The sequence below is a fragment of the Pangasianodon hypophthalmus genome, chromosome 2, assembly GCF_027358585.1.
Source record: "Pangasianodon hypophthalmus isolate fPanHyp1 chromosome 2, fPanHyp1.pri, whole genome shotgun sequence".
Lineage (NCBI taxonomy): Eukaryota > Metazoa > Chordata > Actinopteri > Siluriformes > Pangasiidae > Pangasianodon > Pangasianodon hypophthalmus.
In genome coordinates, this window is record NC_069711.1 from 31914568 (window position 1) to 31933912 (window position 19345).

Genomic DNA, 19345 nt, shown 5'->3' on the forward strand with positions numbered 1-19345 from the left:
TACAGGCACTTTGCATTTCATATCTGTTTCAGTGTAGGAACCTTATATTTTATAGTATTTTATAGCTGTTTTAATGTAAGTAAGTAATAACAGGAGGTAGTTGGGTTTTTTTTTTTTTTTTTTTGGAGACGGTCCACAACATTAACTGTAACTATAAATGGATAAAAAGCATGATGTGTTAGAGTTGGCACATTGCAGTGGTATAGGAGGAACAAAACACTTTGTGACTTATATTGAAAAATAATCAACTTCAGGGTGGTAAAAGGAACTCTGCTTCATCACACCACTCCATTGCTGATGATTTTCCTATAACAGCACTCCCCCCCAAGTGTTTTATTCCTAATATATGGTGCCTAATTAGATCTTAAGGATCACCATTCATTAGCTTTTAGAGTAAATCATTGAAATATACACTACAACCACCTGTCCAGGTAAAAGGTACACACTAAAGGTACAAAAGTCTCCACTCCAGTGACTTTATTTCTGAGAGTATAGATATGTATAAAAATAGATCTGTTGATATTATTGTTAATGTGTATTATTAACATCGGTAAACAAGTCATGCAATAACATTTTTCAGCACTATTGGACAGTATGTACAAATTTGGGTATAAAACAAGTTTAAAGTATACCACGGACTGTCCACTTACACACACTCTGTGTATGTGATAAGGCAGTAAGGGTAAGCAGCTTACTAATCTCTTGTGTGACTCGCTGCCACATTCCTGAAGCTTCCGGCATCATCTGGCACACTAACACACAAAATGTCCAGAACGAACGAGTTTTCACTAAAAATACCAAGTGATCATATCAGAGGTGACATTCAGACGTGATCAGATAGATGTGTTCTGTTAAACAGGTAAATGTGTAAATGTGCAAAAGAGACAAAGTTCTAAACTTGGTGTTTTACACGTATGAACCTACTGAATAGGAATATAAACAAAATGCATGAAGCCAAAATGGCTTATTTAACAAACACACACTGACAGGAGGTGTCTGAAAACTCCAGGTTATACCCAAATAGTCCACTAAACTAAACTAAATTAAAGCTGTAGCCAAAAACAAAACAAAAAAAAAACACTTACCACACACAGGAAAGAGAGCTGTTGATGTCACAGGACTGGGCAGGTCCATAAGGTGCTGTCAGCAAAGCAGATTACCCAACATGCCACTACCACTCTGCCTCTCTTCTCTCAAACACACACACACTTGACTGGAGAAGTCTGAAAGGGTCACGCGCAGTGCAGGCGAGCAGAGAGGTAAGTGTATGAGCAAGCACCAGAAAACGGCTTGGGTTCAATGCTATGTGTGATTTTACACGTTGTGTGTGTGTTTTATAGTTAATCTTGTACTTTGATGCAACTAACCTGCTGGGAGGTTCAACATGACTTGTGTCTGAAATGTATAATTACCAAAATTTGAAATACAAGAATTCATGTTGTTTCTGATCTGTTTTAAATAATAATAATAAAAAAAGAAATAAATAAAAAGAAAGAAAGAAAGAAATGGTCGTAAGCACGAGTTGGACAAACTCCGAGACTTTAATCTGATTATAAAGACTAACCTGTGCACTTACTGCCTCTGAGCCTCAGATAAATAAGTAAACAAATAAACTCATTAAAACACCAAGACTTGAGTAATTAGCGCGCGTGCATAGACTGGTACCAGGTGCGCGTGTTTGGTTTTTTTTTTTTTTTTCAACGGGTGACGGCGCGCGCGGGGCGTGTGCGGTGTGTGTGCGGTGGTGCGCGGTGGTGCGTGACTCTGTGGCCGCGAGGCGCGAAATAAATGCGCAGCTGGGATACCACTGACCCGAAAACACACACACACACACACACACACACACACACACACAGGGTGTGAACAGATGTGAATTTTTGCTAGCGATCACGGTTTCTTGTGACACACTCTCCAGGGGAATAGCGGTGACGTCACTTCCGTGGAACCCTTCCACAGCGCGAGTCGCACCCAAAACTATTAATAACATTCTCTTTATTTTTAAGAAAGATAGGAATGCAAGTGTTTTTGTGCTGCTTGCTTTTTGAGCTTCCTTAAATAATCTATGATCTAATATCTACTCACTATTGCAAACCATTTAGTCTTATTTTAAATTATTTATTGTATTTGGGTAAGTTATGTATTCTGTTTTGTATTTTTTTTTTTAAATCAACATGCACAGGTTAATTCTTAAAATATCATACAAGCAACAGTGATCAAGCATAGGACTGTATCATGAAGTATAAAGTAAATATTTACATAAACACTTACGAATTTGAAATAATAGGAAACCAATAAGAATTATTTTAAAAGTATTTATGCATTTTAAACAGTTAAGGTTAAACACATTACTGAATTTTTCTTGCTATATATTTTATAAACTGTTTTATTTATTTAAAAATGATTACTACATTTTTTCAGAACCAGTTGATATTGGAATATTAGGAGTTTGTGCATTTCATTTATTAAAGTAATTATTTAAAAAAAAAACACACACACCCACACACACCTAAAGTTGTTATTTAAATCAAGTCAAAAAGCAAAAGCAGGAGCAGGGCTACTTTAACACGGCCTGATTTTTCCATGCTTAAACACATCTGATTCATCTTATAGTCATCTTGGCCAGTCTCACTTCCAAGAAATAGAAATGATTTAAGTCGAAATGATTTACAATTTGTAATTATGTCAAGCATTCATCGTTGTGTGTTTAATATATTAGGAGTAATGCCTAAACGCAAGGTGATATTTTGTCCATATCATGCAGCCCCAGTGCTCTGGTATATTATACATGTGTGAAGGGTTTGAGTCAGATGAAAGATAACTTACATTCCACTGCTTAGTGCTAAAAGATTCCCGGTGAGTCATGAGCTCTGTTCTGCAGTGGAAAAACCACCCTCTTATAGAGCGCTAATACTGTATTAGAGCTTTAATACTGGACACAGTGGAAGATTTCTTTCTGCTTACTGTCTCTGTGCTCACTGAAGTGCTAGAAGAAGTACACTAATGTATGTAGTGTAACTGTGACTGTACAATATGGACCAAAAACTGTATATAAGAGCAAACTAGAGAACCTGTCATGTGTCATTTCTGAGAATGACCTGCATAAATTATGAAAATGGCACCATTAAAGGTGCGGTCAGTGATTTTTACGCGGCACATTTTATGTAAATTTTGGCCTCACATTCCTTTAGTTTCAATAAAATATTTGCTCAGAGGGAACTCTGTGGTTTCTGTGGCACTTCGGGCTCCATAATTAGGAGAAAAAATGCAATAAATGAGGCTAAGCAAAGTGTCAGTCATGTTGCCTGTAAATTGAGAAAGCAACACTTGTTGATACTCAAGAGTTCTGTGTTTTGGTAAAGATGACATGGAGGCACAGCAAGTAGCATCACAACCCCTGGGTCCCCTCTTCATTCCTGACCTCTGGTTACTGTCTGTGTGGAGTTTCACATGTTCTCTCCGTGTCCGAGTTCTCCAGTTTCCTCCCACCTCCCAAAAAATTGCCCCTAGGTGTGAATGTGTGTGTACATGGTGTCCTGTTATGGACTGTGTATCCCGCCTCACACCCAGAGTTCCCAGGAGAGACTCCAGATTTACCGTGACCCTGACTGTGATAAAGAAGTTACTGAAGATGAATGAATGAATGAATGAATGTGTTTTTGGTAATGTGGCTTTGGATGAAACACTCAGTAGAGCAGCTGTATTTGTTTACAGTTTAACTCTCTAGCTTCAACTTCTGCTAACCTCCAAAAATGAACAGCAGGCTCACAAAACACAATACATATTATGCTATCAGTGGTGTGATTGGCACTGCAAAGGCAGTTTTGCATCAATAATTAGCAAATCAAATATCGTTGAATATACATAATTGACGTATTACTCAGTTATATGAAAAATATTTACATTTTATTTCAATAGGACACAAACTGTAGACATTTCAGGATACTTGTCCCCAAACACTGACTCAGATATGGAGCAGGAGGATCTGATTGAAAGGGACCTGACCCTGACTGTGCTGCTCCCAGAGGGACACGAGAGAACGGTTACAGTGCACGGCAGGTGAGAGAGAAAGAGCGAGAGAGATAAAGAATGTGTTAAGGAATTTAATGAGTAACTCAAGTGGAATGCAGACACCATGGGATAACGTGTGTGTGTGTGTGTGTTCCTACAGTAAACCAGTGATGGACGTGCTGGTCATTCTGTGCGCCCGGTACCACCTGAACCCCTCAGACCATGTGATTGAGCTTTTTTCCACAAATCAAAACAAGCTCAAATTCAAGCCCAGCTCTCTGATTGGCTCTCTGGAAGCTGAGCTCATTGTACTTAAACCTAAAGGAAGTGACAACAGAAAGGCCCCGAACATGCCTGTGGTAAGCTGAGATGAAGCAAAACAATACTTTTCCTCATCTGCATTGACTTATCTTGCATTGGTTGTATGTCTCACGCTGATGTAGTCCTTTATTTTCATTTATACCACCATGCTGTTGAATTCTCAATTCTGATTGGTCAAAACCCATTGAATAACAATACCAGAGGTTTATTTTAAACGCACACCTTATAATACATTATCGTTTCTATAGCAACAACTCCTTCATAGGGACTTGTCTGGCAGAGTCTTGTAATAAAGGGATTAAAAACATGTTTGTTATCTAACAAATTAGAAAGTATAATCATTGATATAGTGAAGTGTTGAGGTTTATTTGACAATTTTGGAAGGAGTCTCCATTGTCAGTGATTGTAAAAAGAAGGTTAAAGCTGTAAATTTAAGTTTAATTCCACAGGAGTCTTCAGGACAGAGGACTTTATGCTTTCTGTTTGGTTTTTTTTTTTCTTTTTGATAAACTGACAAGCTGCATTGTTTTTTTTGTCTTATTAACTTCGTTAGAGAAAAAAAAGAGAAACAACAGCTCATTTCATGTCGTTCCACAACATTAAATATAACTATAAATGGATAAAAAGGATGGCATTTTTGTTTAATTAATAAATATAAATATTGTATTTGTTTGGCAAATAACCCTAACCCTATTTTTATCTAACTAATGCAGTGCATTGTTTATCACTGATTATTTTCCTGTAACAGCACGCCCCATTGTGTTTTATTCCTTAGTTAAATTGTTATCCATCTTTCTTTTTCCTAACAATTTTAAACTCCCAGGCCACAGTGCGTCTGTTGATAAACTACAGGAAGTCCCATAAGGCTGTAGTGCGAGTCAGTCCCAGAGTTCCCCTGGCCGAGTTAATGCCAGCTGTGTGTGATAAGTGTGAGATGGATCCAAAAACCACTGTGTTGTTGAGAGACAGCCAATCAGAAGAGCCGCTGGATCTGACGAAAACGCTCAACGACTATGGCATCAGAGACCTGTATGCGAAAGGTATTTTTTGTCATAGGTATATTCTAGAGAAGTTCTGGAACCTGTGGAGGAACTAAAAAGTTCCTCAATTGGTTTGAATTTCCACTATGTAAAATAACAGGACTGATGGGAAACATTTTTCGTGAAACATATATATATTTTGGAAGGTTAGTATGTTTTTAGAAGCTAGCATTTGACCAATGAGTAATTATCATAAGCACACCTATAGTTCCTGGACTGTGGTGGGGGGGAACTTACTCTGGAGTAGTCCTGGTTTCTCAGGTGGAAACATCCTTAAAGGTTTTGATAGAGGAAAGTTCCAGTAGCCTTAGCTGTGCAGATTTAGATCTAGATCTTAGTGCTTCATTATTTTGGTCTTAAGCGACACTTTTTGTAAATAAAAGGTTTTTTTTGTTTGTTTTTTTTTAATCCTTTCACAGCTGTTTCAAGTTCTCCAACTGACCAAGCAACACTGACTCATACTCATAAAGGTACTGAAACACACTATGGCCCTGATTTACTGAAAGCGTCTATGCATATATATTAATTTAACATTAATACGTCCAAAAAAATACGTCCATAGAGGCGGGTGATATATTTGTACAAACCCTTTTCTGCCAGTTGATGACAAAGTTATACACTCACTAGGTTTTAATGATGAAAGTTTATCAAGTTTATGCTTCAGTGTTTCAAAATGATCATAAAATTTGCTAAAATGATGACTTAATATAAGTCCCCACAGGTGATACCAACAGCAGTTAATTAATAGAACTTGTGTGATCTAAACTAAACCACTGTCCTTCAGTGGTTTGCATATTTCTTTATAATCAATTATGTTGATTAGAAAACTGCCATCACTGCTTTATGTCATATCACTTGATAGAAATGTACATATATTTAATTAAAGATGACGGCGTGCAGTTTTTCCTGAAAGTCGTCATTTCATGTCTTTTAGTGTTTGAGTACATACCTCGAGTCATACCCAAAAATGAAAAATGTATCCCTGTTCAGTTACACGCACATTTTACTGTATGCAATGTGTTTGCTTTTATTTCTGTCTCTCCAGATTGCAAGAAGGACAAATTGGCGATGCAGGAGAAAGTCCTGGGAGAGAAAGAGAACAGAGGATTACTCAGCTTGTTTAGGAGAAGCAAGAAATCAGCTGAAGAGGTCTGTTAGATCTCGTTGTCTCTTAATTTATGAAGCTTAACTTTAATGTTGTGGCTCACCATGAATTGTAGTGCATTATTAAATGTAATCACAGCTGCTGCATGAGTCACCTCACATGTGCACCTTTTTACTATGTGTTCAGTTGTACAGAGCAGATATTTTGCCTGTCACATATACTGTGTATATCGCCTTTCCTGTCGTGCATGCTTTAAAATGAACGTCAACTGTTTGATCATCTTGTTTCCCCAATTATTTTAAAAAACATGAAAGCGGAATTTGGGTGTTCCTTTGGGCATTTCTGTATCCGCTTCAGACATCTAATTAGCCTTTGCTGCTTCCTGTTTCCTGTTCCACCCTGTTTTTTTTTTTGTTTTTTTTTAATTTATCTGCCTCTTTCTCCTGGTGACAATAGACTGCTAGCAACACCAACACCATCAGCACTGCCACATCTCTGGTGCTGAAAGATGAGCATGCAAACAAAAAGGGCTGTTCCAAAGCAAACTCCGCCACGTCCATGGCGTCCTCCGAAATGCCCAAGAAGAGAAGGGCGCCTCAGCCTCCCAGCATGCTCGGCTCCCAGAGCGTCTCCTGTGAACGGAACTCTAGTCAACAAGCCACACTGCCGTCCACCGATAATGAAAAACAGGTGCGTAGACATGAACAGAAACGTACAACAGTGAGTGAAAGCATGTTATCATATTTTTGGATGTTTTGGATAGAAATCCTCTCTGATAAGGGAAACTTCTGTTGTTGGGTTCCCAAAGAGGAAAAGAAACCTTTAAAGGTTCTAGATTTAGCATGTAAGAGTGTATAGCTCAACAAAAATTGAAGTTAATTGTTAAACATAAGCCTTGAACCGAATTAATTTCACATCAGTAGCAAGGCAAATTCCATCCATCACAGGGGCTAATCTATGCCAATACAGACGGAAATTAAATCAGTGTTGGTGTTTCTTTCTCTATTCCTGAAATTTTTTGAACAAGCTCAAAGGTCTGAAAAATTTTTCTCCCATCTAGAAAGACATCTACAGAACTACTGAGGTGGCATTGAGGTTATTTTTTAATAAGGCATGGCCTTGAAAAAAATATACACCGATCAGCCATAACATTAAACCCACTGACAGGTGAAGTGGATAACATTGATTTTCTCGTTACAGTGACACCTGTCAAGGGGTGGGATATATTAGGCAGCAAGTGAACAGTCAGTTCTTGACGATGTGTTGGAAGCAGGAAAAATGGTCAAGCATAAGGATCTGAGTGACTTTGACAAGGGCCAAATTGTGATGGCTAGACATCTCCAAAACGGCAGGTCTTGTGGGGTATTCGCGGTATGCAGTGGTTAGTTCCTACCAAAAGTGGTCCAAGGAAGGGCAACCGGTGAACCGGCGACAGGGTCATGGGCCCCAAGGCTCACTGATGCGCATGGGGAGTGAAGGCTAGCCCGTCTGGGCCGATCCCACAGAAGAGCTTCTGTAGCACAAATTGCTGAAAAAGTTAATGCTGGCTATGATACAAAGGTGTCAAAGTGCATTGCAGTTTGCTGCCCATGCTGACCCCTATGCACTGCTAAAAGCACCTACAATGGGCATGTGAGCATCAGAACTGGACCATGGAGCAATGGAAGAAGGTGGCCTGGTCTGATGAATTGCGTTTTCTTTTACATCATTTGGACGGCCGGGTGCGTGTGTGTCACTTACCTGGGGCAGAGATGGCACCAGGATGCACTATGGGAAGAAGGCCAGTCAGTGGAGGCAGTGTGATGCTCTGGGCAATGTTCTGCTGGGAAACCCTGGGTCATAGACTTCATGTGGATGTTTGACACATACCACCTACCTAAACATTGCTCCAAACCAAGTACACCCCTTCATGGCAACAGTATTCCCTGATGCAGTGGCCTCTTTCAGCAGGATTATGTGCCCTGCACACTGCAAACATTGTTCAGGAATGGTTTGAGGAACGTGACAGAGAGTTCAACGTGTTCAAGTCCGATCCATGGAGGACTCACAACTTGCATGATTTAAAGGATCTGCTGTTAATGTCTTGATGCCAGATAATATTATCAGTCATCTCCATGTGTAGGTTCCTGTGGCCAGAATGATCTTATTCAATTGATTTCTCATTCATTTTAATATACAGTATTTGCCACTAGTTAAGTATTTCCTGGCGATGAAATAGATCTCAAGAAGCTTAACTCATGGCCTCAGATAAATTGGGCATCTCTGGTGCTGTGTGCATACTGTCTTTACCCAGAGCTTGTTTAAAATAAAAGACAGTCAATCATTAGGAGACTGGTTAATCTGAACTGTTCTAATTATTTATACACCATATGGCCAAAAGTTTGTGCACACCTGACTCTCACATTGATATGTGCTTGTTGAACATCCCACTCCAGATTTAGTCCCTTTTTGCTGTCGTAATAAGCTTCACTCTTCTGGAAAGGCTTTCCACTAGATTTTGGAGCATGGCTGTGGGGATTTGTCCATTCAGCCACAATATGCCACAATAACTATCTTGTAATTAAATTCAGGATCTAACAATGTGATATCACACCAGATAATATGTGGATTTGTGTAAGGAAAGAAACTGGGAGCGGGGACATCATGCAAATGTGTCGCAAATATTTTATCCAAATAGAAATTTACTTTGATCACAGACACTTTGTGTGTGTGTGTGTGTGTGTGTGTGTGTGTGTATTCAGGGTGTGCTGAGTCGCGTCTCGTCCACCGAGTCATCTCTCAAGAGGAACAAACGCAGAGCTCCGCCCCCTCCATGCACAAGCCCCTCCCTGCCAGACACTTCTGATAAAGGTACATGCTACCCCACTGTTATTCTTATACACCAGTACATTATTCATATATTTATGGAACTACTTTAAAAGCTGATGTAACGGAAAGGGAAATGTCAGAGACTCTACTTACTCCAGGAAGACATGTTCAGTAAGTGTTGGCTTGCCTCTGTGCTTGTGTGCAGACACTGTCCTGCCAGGAGGGGGTGCTTAGGAGACAACATGGCTCCATCACTGTTGCTTCTGTCTTATTGTCCAGCTCACTGGTGAAGGGCAGATCCCCTCTCCTCCTCCTCCTCCTCTTCTGCCTCTGTGTCTCTTTATGTCAGCTTTGTCACCTTTCTGTCATGTATGTGTCAGTGTCAGTCATGTTATCGATCCTGTGGCTGCTCTGTGTGCCTCGTGTGTGTCGGAGAAGCTGGTCCAGGATCAGGCTTGGCTGTCTTACTCTGGTCCTCATAATTGAATTGAAAAGGACAGTAACTAGTCGTAGATGGTCAGCACTGTTACTGCTGTTACTGTTTGACATGTCATTAATGTCACATCTTTATAAGCGATTCATTTTGAGGTCATGAGGTAATGAATGACAGTCTGTTCTTTTTGGTTACACTATATTAACCATATGATGATATATAATATATAATATCCAGAATCTTCGGCCCCTTATCTTGAGATCATGCCTTTATTCCTTGTAATTTCAAAAACTCTGACCCATTTTACACAGTTGCCTGATAACTGTAAATTTAATGTTTTTAATTAACCACAATGAAACTATGCTGGCTAGCTAACATTAGCACTGTAACCTCATGAATCAGATCTTAGGCTCATTTGAAGACAATTGATGACCTAGTTTGTTATTTTTGTCCGTACATCCAATATATAAAATGAGTGCCTTCAAAATGCCTTCTAAATATCACCGTATTTCGTTAAACAGTTAATCAGTAACAGAAGTAATTAAGCCGTGACATGCAACTGTTTCACCAATTATTGATATTTTTCTTTAATTAAATATTGATTGATCCTCTATTCTGGTCTAATATCACCTTGTCATTGTAACCTTTTCTATATTTCACACTTAAAACAGAGCCATGTTATATTATAATAAATAATTATTTATCTGCTTTTCTGTTTGCTGTTAATTAAATATTTCTATTCTATTTTTTAGATGTCATCTTTGTTGTGATGTACTTTAAGCTCTTGCCATGTGGTCAATGTTTTTCTTTTTTTCTTCCTTTTTCTAAATATTTATGTCACTTTTGTGTGCCACATTCAGCGCCATGTCTATTATTAACATCAATAAAAAGGAAATATTAATTTTTTAAAAAAGGGAAGTGGACAAATAATTGAGTTATACAGCTGGTCAATTTATGATATGTATTTTTGCTATGGATTATGTTTTATCTTATGATGGAAAATAAATGCGCTCAAAGAGAAAGAGGTCGGACGCAGGGTGGAAGGTCGTAAGGACAAATTCGTGTGTTCTTTCTCATCAGAAAGGTCATATAGAGGATCTTTTGTAGAGGACGCTGAAGAGGACAACTCTACTGAAGCCAGTTTCAACCAATCAAGCAATTTTAAATCAACCTGCTTGTCCGGCCCATCATCCCCCCTAATTACAGAGGTCCTGTCTGAATTTATTGACAGAATGAAAACCATGGAGCAGGAAGACGTCTCATTTGATCGGTATTTCAACACAATTCTCAATCCTTTTGGCTCCTAGTGAGTTAAATTGTATATATGCTATTCAATTCACAGCTGCTACTTTTTTACGTTAGTTTGGGGAAATTTGCAGTCACTCCATTGAATTTGGCACAGTTTCCAAGACGCATCATAAAGTTTGGATCTTCACTGGTAGAGACGGAGAGAGAGAGTGTGTTCAATGTAATGCTTGCTTTACGATTAACTAGTGATCTTTGTGCTGTGAAGCTTTTGGGAAGCCTCTCTAGCTGCTTCATTTTACAGCTCTCCTGATGGTTTGTTTTTCATTGATCCTGCCCTTTCCTCGTCTCCTCTCTTTAGGTCTGTCACATATTCACCTCCAGCATCGACCAGTCCTGCAGTGTCTGGATCTCTGGATGGTGATCCTGTGGTGCCCCCTGGCTGTGAGCTGCTGAGACACGGCTCTCAGAGAGACGGCCTCACCACCTTCACTGTGGTGCCGATTAGAAGACCGCAATGCAAGAGACAATACGAGGTTCTCCTCACGATGGAGACTTTGGAGACGATTAATGGAGATACAGGAGGAAATCTGGAGGAAAGTAGTTCAGAATACAGAGAGCTTGAGAAGATAGAAATGAGTACAAAGGAGATAGTGATGCTTGAAAGAACAGATGCTGAATTTGAGAATGAATTAGAATTACAGGAAACAAATAAAGAGCTGGGTATCACAGAAGCATATGGGAAATTAAATTTGAACATAGATGCAGAGAAACACCTCCCAGAGGACAGAGACAGGATGGAAGATCAAGACGGGAGAGACTGGATAGAGTTGTACAGAGAAAGGAGAAGGAGATTTCTAAGCAATGATGACGATGATCATGATGGGAAAGAAGCAAAAGTAAAGTCATCTAGAAAAGTGTTTAATGAAGAAATGGTGGATGATGTTCCACCACCACCACCACAACGTCCTGTATGCTGGGAAGGGGAAGATACTGAGACACAGAATCTAGAGGAAACTGAGAGTTTTGGGAAAGAGGAAGCTGAGGAAGTCAAAACGGCAGACACTTTCACTATCCAAAACCCAAATCCCTCCAGATATGACCCTCAGCACGACCCTACATCTAACCCCGTATATACCCGAGACCCCGACCGGGATGTAAATCTTTCCTCTAATCGCCACTCCTCCAACTCTGACACACCTTTCACAAGCTCTTCCCAATCCAATCCTCATAATCACCAACACAACTCAGTTCAGTCTATGTTGCCCCATGTCTCAAAATCAAAACTCAACCCCAGCTTTGAGCTTTCTTCTCCAAACTCGGCATCTCTATTTGCTTTGGCTGTCTCCCGGAGAGTTCAGAGTCTTGGAAATGGCGTTTGTCCTTTAATTCCATCTGCAAGAAGGATCAGCTCTCCAACTCCGCATCCTCAAAGTGTCGGTTCTCAACACACTTCTTCTCAAAAGCTCTATTTCCAAAACCTGATCTCGCAAGAGTTCATTTCTAAGATTCCAGTGTCCCTAGGTCCCTGCAATGAAGCCCCGCCCATTTCTACAGCTCCGCCCTCTGTCTTGACAACTCGGGCAAGGAGGCAGGCCTGGAGTTCCTTTTCACGCACAAAGTAAGAAACATGTCATCTTTTTTTTTTTTTTTTTTTTTTTACTTCAGTATATGCAGACTTAACTGGAATGGTATACAGTTTGAATTTGTGGCACCAATCAAGGTCTAAAAATATTAAGGGGAAAAAAATGAAGTCAGTTTTTTTTTTTTTTTAACGGTTAACTCCTCTTCAGTGGCTGATTACATAGATTAGAATTTGGGTCGTTAAAATTCACATTAATCATTTTAACCCAAGATTTCTACAATACTTCATTGAAAAACTGATTCACAAACAAATGAGTATATGATGTCATAAAAATAGGCACACCTGATTGGTTTAAAGCAATCATGGTCTGATATGCAAATAAGAGAATAACATGCTGACCAGAAACTTAGCTATCCACCTGCAAGGTAAATTAATTACAACTAATGTCTGTGACTAACAAAAGTTTGGGTGTTTTGGTGCTAAAAATAAAATGCAGTAGAGTGTTACAAAAGCAGTTAGCAATGTCTGTAAAAGCAATGGCGTAGCATACTGGGAAAGTATCATTGATCTAGTGAGTGACATTTGGAGATTTTATGGGGCTTTAGGTGTCAAAAGTGTTTCTAAGCCATTGTAGTATTCTTTTATACTTTAGTTCCAATAGTAACAACTTACACAGGGTGGTTTCATGGTGACATGACAAGCGGTGTATTTTTTTTGTCTTGTTAATTTAAGCAATAACAGGCACTAACTTGTTTCACGGATGTTCCACAACATTAAATATGGCTATGAATAGATAGAAAGTATGACGTTCTTAAATAAAAACAAATTGTAAACGTCAAATTGCTGAGGTATAAGAGGATAAAACACTTCTGGATGTGTAGTTATAAAACAGCACGCTTGTTGTGTTTTATTTATTTCTAGGCAGGGTTTATGTGTGTGTTCAAAAGTAGAACATATAGATTGACATGTCATGGTCATAATAGTGTCTGCTTGACTTCTGTCCTGTATATACAAGTGGTTTCTTCCTTCCTCTATGTGTATGGAAGTGTGTTTGTGTATGTTTATGTGAGGAGGAAGCTCCACCTTTGAGGCAGTCCATATCCTGTATAACTGCATTTAGAGTCAATATCCTGTGTCTGTGTGTGTCTGTGTGTGTGGCAGAGAGCATTAAAAATAACTTATTGTCATCCCATTACTGTGCTTCAGAGTTTATTTCTAGTATCACATGTACAATGACAGTGAGAATGTGAGAAATTAAACTCATGGAGTTGTGCTGTTATTGGAAAATAATGAAAGACTGGCTTGCATGATGTGACCTGACATGAAGCAGAGTTACTGTTGCCATCCTGAAGTTGATTATTTTCCAATAACAGCACATTACAAACTTTCATTCCTCTCATACCACAGCAAAGTGGCGCATCGTACTTATACTTATTTCATAAAAATGCCTGAAAGTAAAAACATGACAGTGTAATCTCATTACTTTGCATCACCATTTCACAGAAATTCTGAAAGATTTGATCATTTACTGTAATGGGAGATTAATTTAGGATTCAAAGTTTAAATTTCTGATGCTTATGCTTAAATAATGAAGCAATTAAATAATTAAAATATCAAATCATTAATATTATTGGAATATAATGTTATATATTGTTATGTATTGTTTGAGTTATACAGGGTGTTTTTGTGTCCACAGGTTGAAGAATTTGGAGCAAGTATGAAGATCTGGGTTGAGATGAAGCTTTAACACATCACATTTTGTTGTTTTGGAAATGTAAAGAAGTGCAGGCTTGTATTATATCATTAATTAGTTACATTTTGATTTTGATGCCTTTATTACTATATTATTTTTATTTTATATTGAACTCTATTCTTTATATAATTGGTATAATCTTGGTAAATGACATAAATTGTCAAACAATTAGGAAATATCTAATCAAAGTAGTGATATTTTTGTTTTGTATGTAAATGAAACATTCTAAGCATCTGGTTTTGTATCTCTCTTTATTTTAAGCAGGAATTCAGCTACACACTTATAAAAAAAAAATTATTCACACTCTAGGATTCAGTCCAATTTTCTACTCTCTGCTATGCTTATGGTTTTTAAAAATAGCCAAAGGATACATATAAATGTACCCCCTGTGCTGTATTTGAAATTTAAATGAAAATAATGTAAGTTGAGTTGAATTCAGGAGCGGAGGCATTTTTTTTTTTCTTTCTTTCTTTTTCTTTTTTTAATGCTCTAAGCAAGATTCAGTAATGTGTTTGGTTTCTATGCAGCAAAACATGTTTGCTCTCCAAAATGCCCCAAGACACAAAACCCTTCTACATACATGTTTTATAAATAAGAAAATACAGTAGAAATCAAAGCTCAGATTGCTATATTGAGCTGCTAATGATGGTGTGCAAGCAGTATCGTTTAAACCCAGTGAAGAAGAAACCAAGCATCCAGAAGATGATTTTGTCCACAAGAATAAACCATAGCATTTTGTTCATTCACTCAAGTTTTACTGTCTAGTCTCTTACAAACAAGGGTTTCACCATCTTTACATTTTATTTGGCATTATTATTCATGTGCCAATTTTACTGTATTTATTATGAATAACAGACCATAATATCAATCTTATTCTCTTATACTATATTTATAATAAATAATTCAGCTTAAGTGTGAGTAAGTGTGTGAATGGCACACTGCAATGACTGACATCCAGGGTGTATTCCCACCTCGTGCCCACTGTTCCCGGAATAGGCTCCAGATCCACCACCCTGACCAGGAATAATAAAAATAATAAACTCCACACAGGGAGCTGAACTTGATCCAGAACTGAAAATAATAATAATAATTATTATTAGTAGTAGTAGTAGTAGTAGTAGTAGTATTCACATTCCAGTCTTTTTGAATCTGGCACAGAGCTGTACATAATTTATAAATTATTTTAGAATTAGCCATAAAATTGGCCAAAAATGTCAGATTTTTGGCAGAATTTATGATTTTTTTTTTTTTTTTACATTTGCGTTTGGTCATTACCCAGTACGCAGTAAGCAAATACATAAGATAAATACTACAGAAACCTTTAGATTAGCAGTTTAGCATTAATCTCTAGCTTTCCTGAGATTTTGAAAGATGGCAAAAAAAAAAAAAGGAAAAAAGTTTTCCCACCCATACCCACCTCCAAAGCAACTGTAGATTTTCAAAAATTTAATTCCACATCAAAGATGTCACTCATCAAGAGAGTTTCCCAGTATTCAAACCAGACCATTCTACTTTAATGGTTAGCAGATCCCTGCTATAAGAAATGAGTTGGCCACCATTTGTTTTGCCATACCATACATACATGCCATACCATACATTTTTACATATATATTTTGGATGGAGTATATGTTTAAACATCAGCCTTACAGAATTGTTTCCCTGCCTCCATTATCGTAGGCTCGCCAGCACGAACTGATTCATGTAACAAAATCAGCAGTAACACTTAACAATACTGTTCAATAACTCTCAGGAAACTATACAGGGCCTAAACATTTATATGGTAGTTACTGAAGCATTGGAGTAGGCTAGTCTGACTAGAAAAAATAACAAAACCAAACACCCCTCAACTCCAAGATCCTCCAAGTTCAGCTAGTGACATCAAATCAACATGGCTGCACACGACAGGAACAGGAAACAAAGCAGCACTTCTTTTCTTTAAATGGTTTATACTGTATATACAACTATTTGCTTTAGATCAATCAACATACAGATATAACTGTTTGTTAAATCTGTAACACTGACTGTACAGATCACCGTTTTTAAGAAAAAAATATATATTCCTCATCACAGTTAGCTGGCTAGCTGATTGCTAACAAAAGACGAACAGGCATCCATGTTGTTTTCCCACTTTGTAGCCCAAACGCACAAAGGCATAACCGAAAATGGCATAATTTCCGAGGTAAGTCAAATGCAGCATTAATCTGTAGTTAGCTAGTAGTTCCTCAGGACATGTGTAACACTCATAATAAACTTTAGTTCATAATAAACTACCAAGCTATTATTTCATTATTACTTACTGATTAATTACCCAGTAATCATTAATAATTAATAGTAGTGATGTAGGTGTTAATATAGTGCTAGTCATTTGTTCCCTGCATAGCTACATGCGAGCTATTGAACAGTATTGTATTATCAATGTGTGTTACCAGTGGAGCTTTTATTTCTACTTGATTTCCTTCCTGATAAAAGTACTTTAAAGGGTTTTGTGTCTTGACTCATTTGTGTATGACTTTATTTATTTAATTATTTGCATGTGATCACTAGGTGGCATCATTGGTCCACTATAGACATTTACACTGAGGCCTACTGGTGAAGTGTTTCAGTACAGTGTACAATTCAGTACAGTTTACAATTCACTCTTGTGCACTTTCCCTCATAACTTCCACAAGTATACGTCCTCAGATCGCACTGCCTTCTGGGTAAATTCTGCAGTACATTCTGCCCTTAAAGGCAAGGACTTACTAGGCAAACTTCACTTGAGCTCGTAAAGTACTGCAGTGGCCCTGAACATGGCGACTGGGATTCCGTCTGAGGAAATGCTAATGTTAACATGCTAATGTTAATCTGTGTAGTTTACACAGTACACACATACACAACTGAGATGTTAATATCACAAAACCCAGCATCTGAAACATGCTATCTGTGCCCAGCTTCTTGTAGTATTGTTTCTTCTCATTTTTATTCACCGTTGTATACAAATCGTTTGATTTTTCTCCTGCTTTTCCGCCGCTCTGTCGAGAATAGAAAACATATTCAGTCTCAGGATAACACAAAACATATTCATGGAGCAAAGAGTAAAAAAAAAGGGAAAGACGATCAATAAATGACCTCAAGCACAGAGAGAGAAAGAGAGAAAGAGAGACAGGGATCTGACATTGCCAGAGGACTTGTACAAAATCATGAATCAATGCAGGAGCGACCTTTTTATCCTTAGCTGAAGTTCTCCACCATAGCCAGTTATTAATATATTTGTAAACTTGTGTGAGTGTGTGTGTGTGTGTGTGTGCGGGTGTGTGTGTGTGTGTGAGTGAGTGTGCATTGTTGTATTTCAGTGCTAGTGTCATCAAGACACTGTGTCTGAGCAAAGACATCTTGTGTGGTAAATAAACTGTATTAACAGCTTTACAGACATCACACACGACCTTCATGTGACATTTCCATGTGTGCTTTTTAGACACTTCACATGTTATGCTTCATGCATTTTTCGGACATAGTGGACGTGTTTTTATTCTTCACATGTGATTGTTTCACACAATTCATTTATTTTCATGTGTTTTTTTACACGATTTGTTTCTTTTCAGATCTGATTCTCACTTGATTCATTTATTTTCACATGATTTTCTACACTTCATTCATTTTTCATGTGATTCTTACTTGATTCATTCATTTTCACATTTCTTAAACATTATTTTCAGATCTAATTCTTACCTGATGCATTTTCACACACGATTTTTGCACAATTCATTTATTTTCACACGTGACTGCTCTACACATGAGTCTTTAATTTTCAGATCTGATTCTTACTTGATTGCTTTATTTTACATGAGTTCTTTTCTTACATGTGATTTCTTGCATATGGTTAGCTTGTTTTTCAAATGTGCTTGTTTTACATGTGAGTCATTAATTTCCGGATCTGACTCTTACTTAATTTATTTATTTTAATGTGATTTTTAACAGGATTTGTTTATTTTTCTTGTGATTTCTTACATGATTAGTTCATTTTCAGATCTGATTCTTACTTGACACTTTAATTTCCACATGATTTCTTGCACATGATTCATTTGTTTTCACATCTGATTTTTACGATTCATTTATTTTTATGATAACGTATGCAGTCTGTACTTGCACTAGTAACTCAGTAACTTACCTAAAACCCTCAGAAGTGGCACTCCTCAGATACTTCCTTTTAAATGTCATTCAGATTTCAATGTTCTGCTTTTTAAACTTGAATTGGTTTCGGTTTGGTTTCAGCAGGAGATGATATGAGACAATAGAAAGGTGTCTCCATGATGAATAAAAAGTGCAAAATCTCTTTTCCCACAGGATTTTCCCAACAGAATTTCTACCAATATATCAGTTGGGACAGTATGTGTGTATATTACCTCAGGTTATTTTTACTGCTTATTTTATAATAGTTATAATATGGTGTAATCTTTCCATAAAAATTACTGACATGACAGAATTGGATGAGATTGAAATCTCAGAGAGACACCTGTAATAAAACAGAGGCTATAGATTAGTGATCTGTTAATGAACACATTTAAGATGGTCCAAGAACATCATGAAGCTTTTGGACATGATATTTGATGATAATTGAGCATGGTTGGCTTACACAGTCCCGTTGACGCAATGTGATCTAATGTATGCCACGCAGGAAAAAATGGCTTACGAGTTATACCATTACTGACAGTATGCCATCTGCTGCTATGCACAATTTGAAAACCCCCTCGACTCAGAAAGGGACCACCGTAGGACCACCTCTGAGCAGATATTTATTGGACAGTGGCTCATCCTCTTCACAGCAGTGTTTCTGAAACAATCCAACAACAAAAAAAATCTCCACACTCAAGAATTTCACACTGGTGAAGGTCAGAGGAAGATGAACACACACTGCGTGTAGAGGAAAAAATAAGCAGAAGATGGACTACAGTCAGTCATGGTAAACCTGCAAAGTGTTACCTACAAAATATTACCTATAACAATAAAGTGAGTGCAAGTACATACATGTTAGGTGTACCTAATAAACTGGCAACTTGGTACATAGGAA

General features: G+C 37.8%; 2 protein-coding genes across 2 annotated transcripts in view; one reads left to right on the top strand and one right to left on the bottom strand.

The window, feature by feature from the left end:
• The window catches only part of scn1lab (sodium channel, voltage-gated, type I like, alpha b), a 54034-nt gene extending 52849 nt beyond the window's left edge, over window positions 1–1185 (bottom strand). The window contains exon 1 of the mRNA XM_034309719.2: window positions 1086–1185. The gene's annotated coding sequence lies outside the window, so the exon portion shown is untranslated. The remainder of the gene's footprint in view (window positions 1–1085) is intronic.
• On the top strand, window positions 1181–15086 carry cobll1a (cordon-bleu WH2 repeat protein-like 1a). Its single transcript, XM_026933472.3, has 11 exons — window positions 1181–1259; window positions 3916–4056; window positions 4169–4367; window positions 5153–5369; window positions 5789–5839; window positions 6415–6518; window positions 6931–7164; window positions 9216–9324; window positions 10796–10985; window positions 11322–12581; window positions 14242–15086. The coding sequence occupies exons 2-11, from the start codon at window positions 3968–3970 to the stop codon at window positions 14264–14266; spliced, it is 2478 nt and encodes an 825-aa protein (XP_026789273.3). The 5' UTR covers window positions 1181–1259; window positions 3916–3967; the 3' UTR covers window positions 14267–15086.
• Window positions 15087–19345: the final 4259 nt, after the last annotated feature.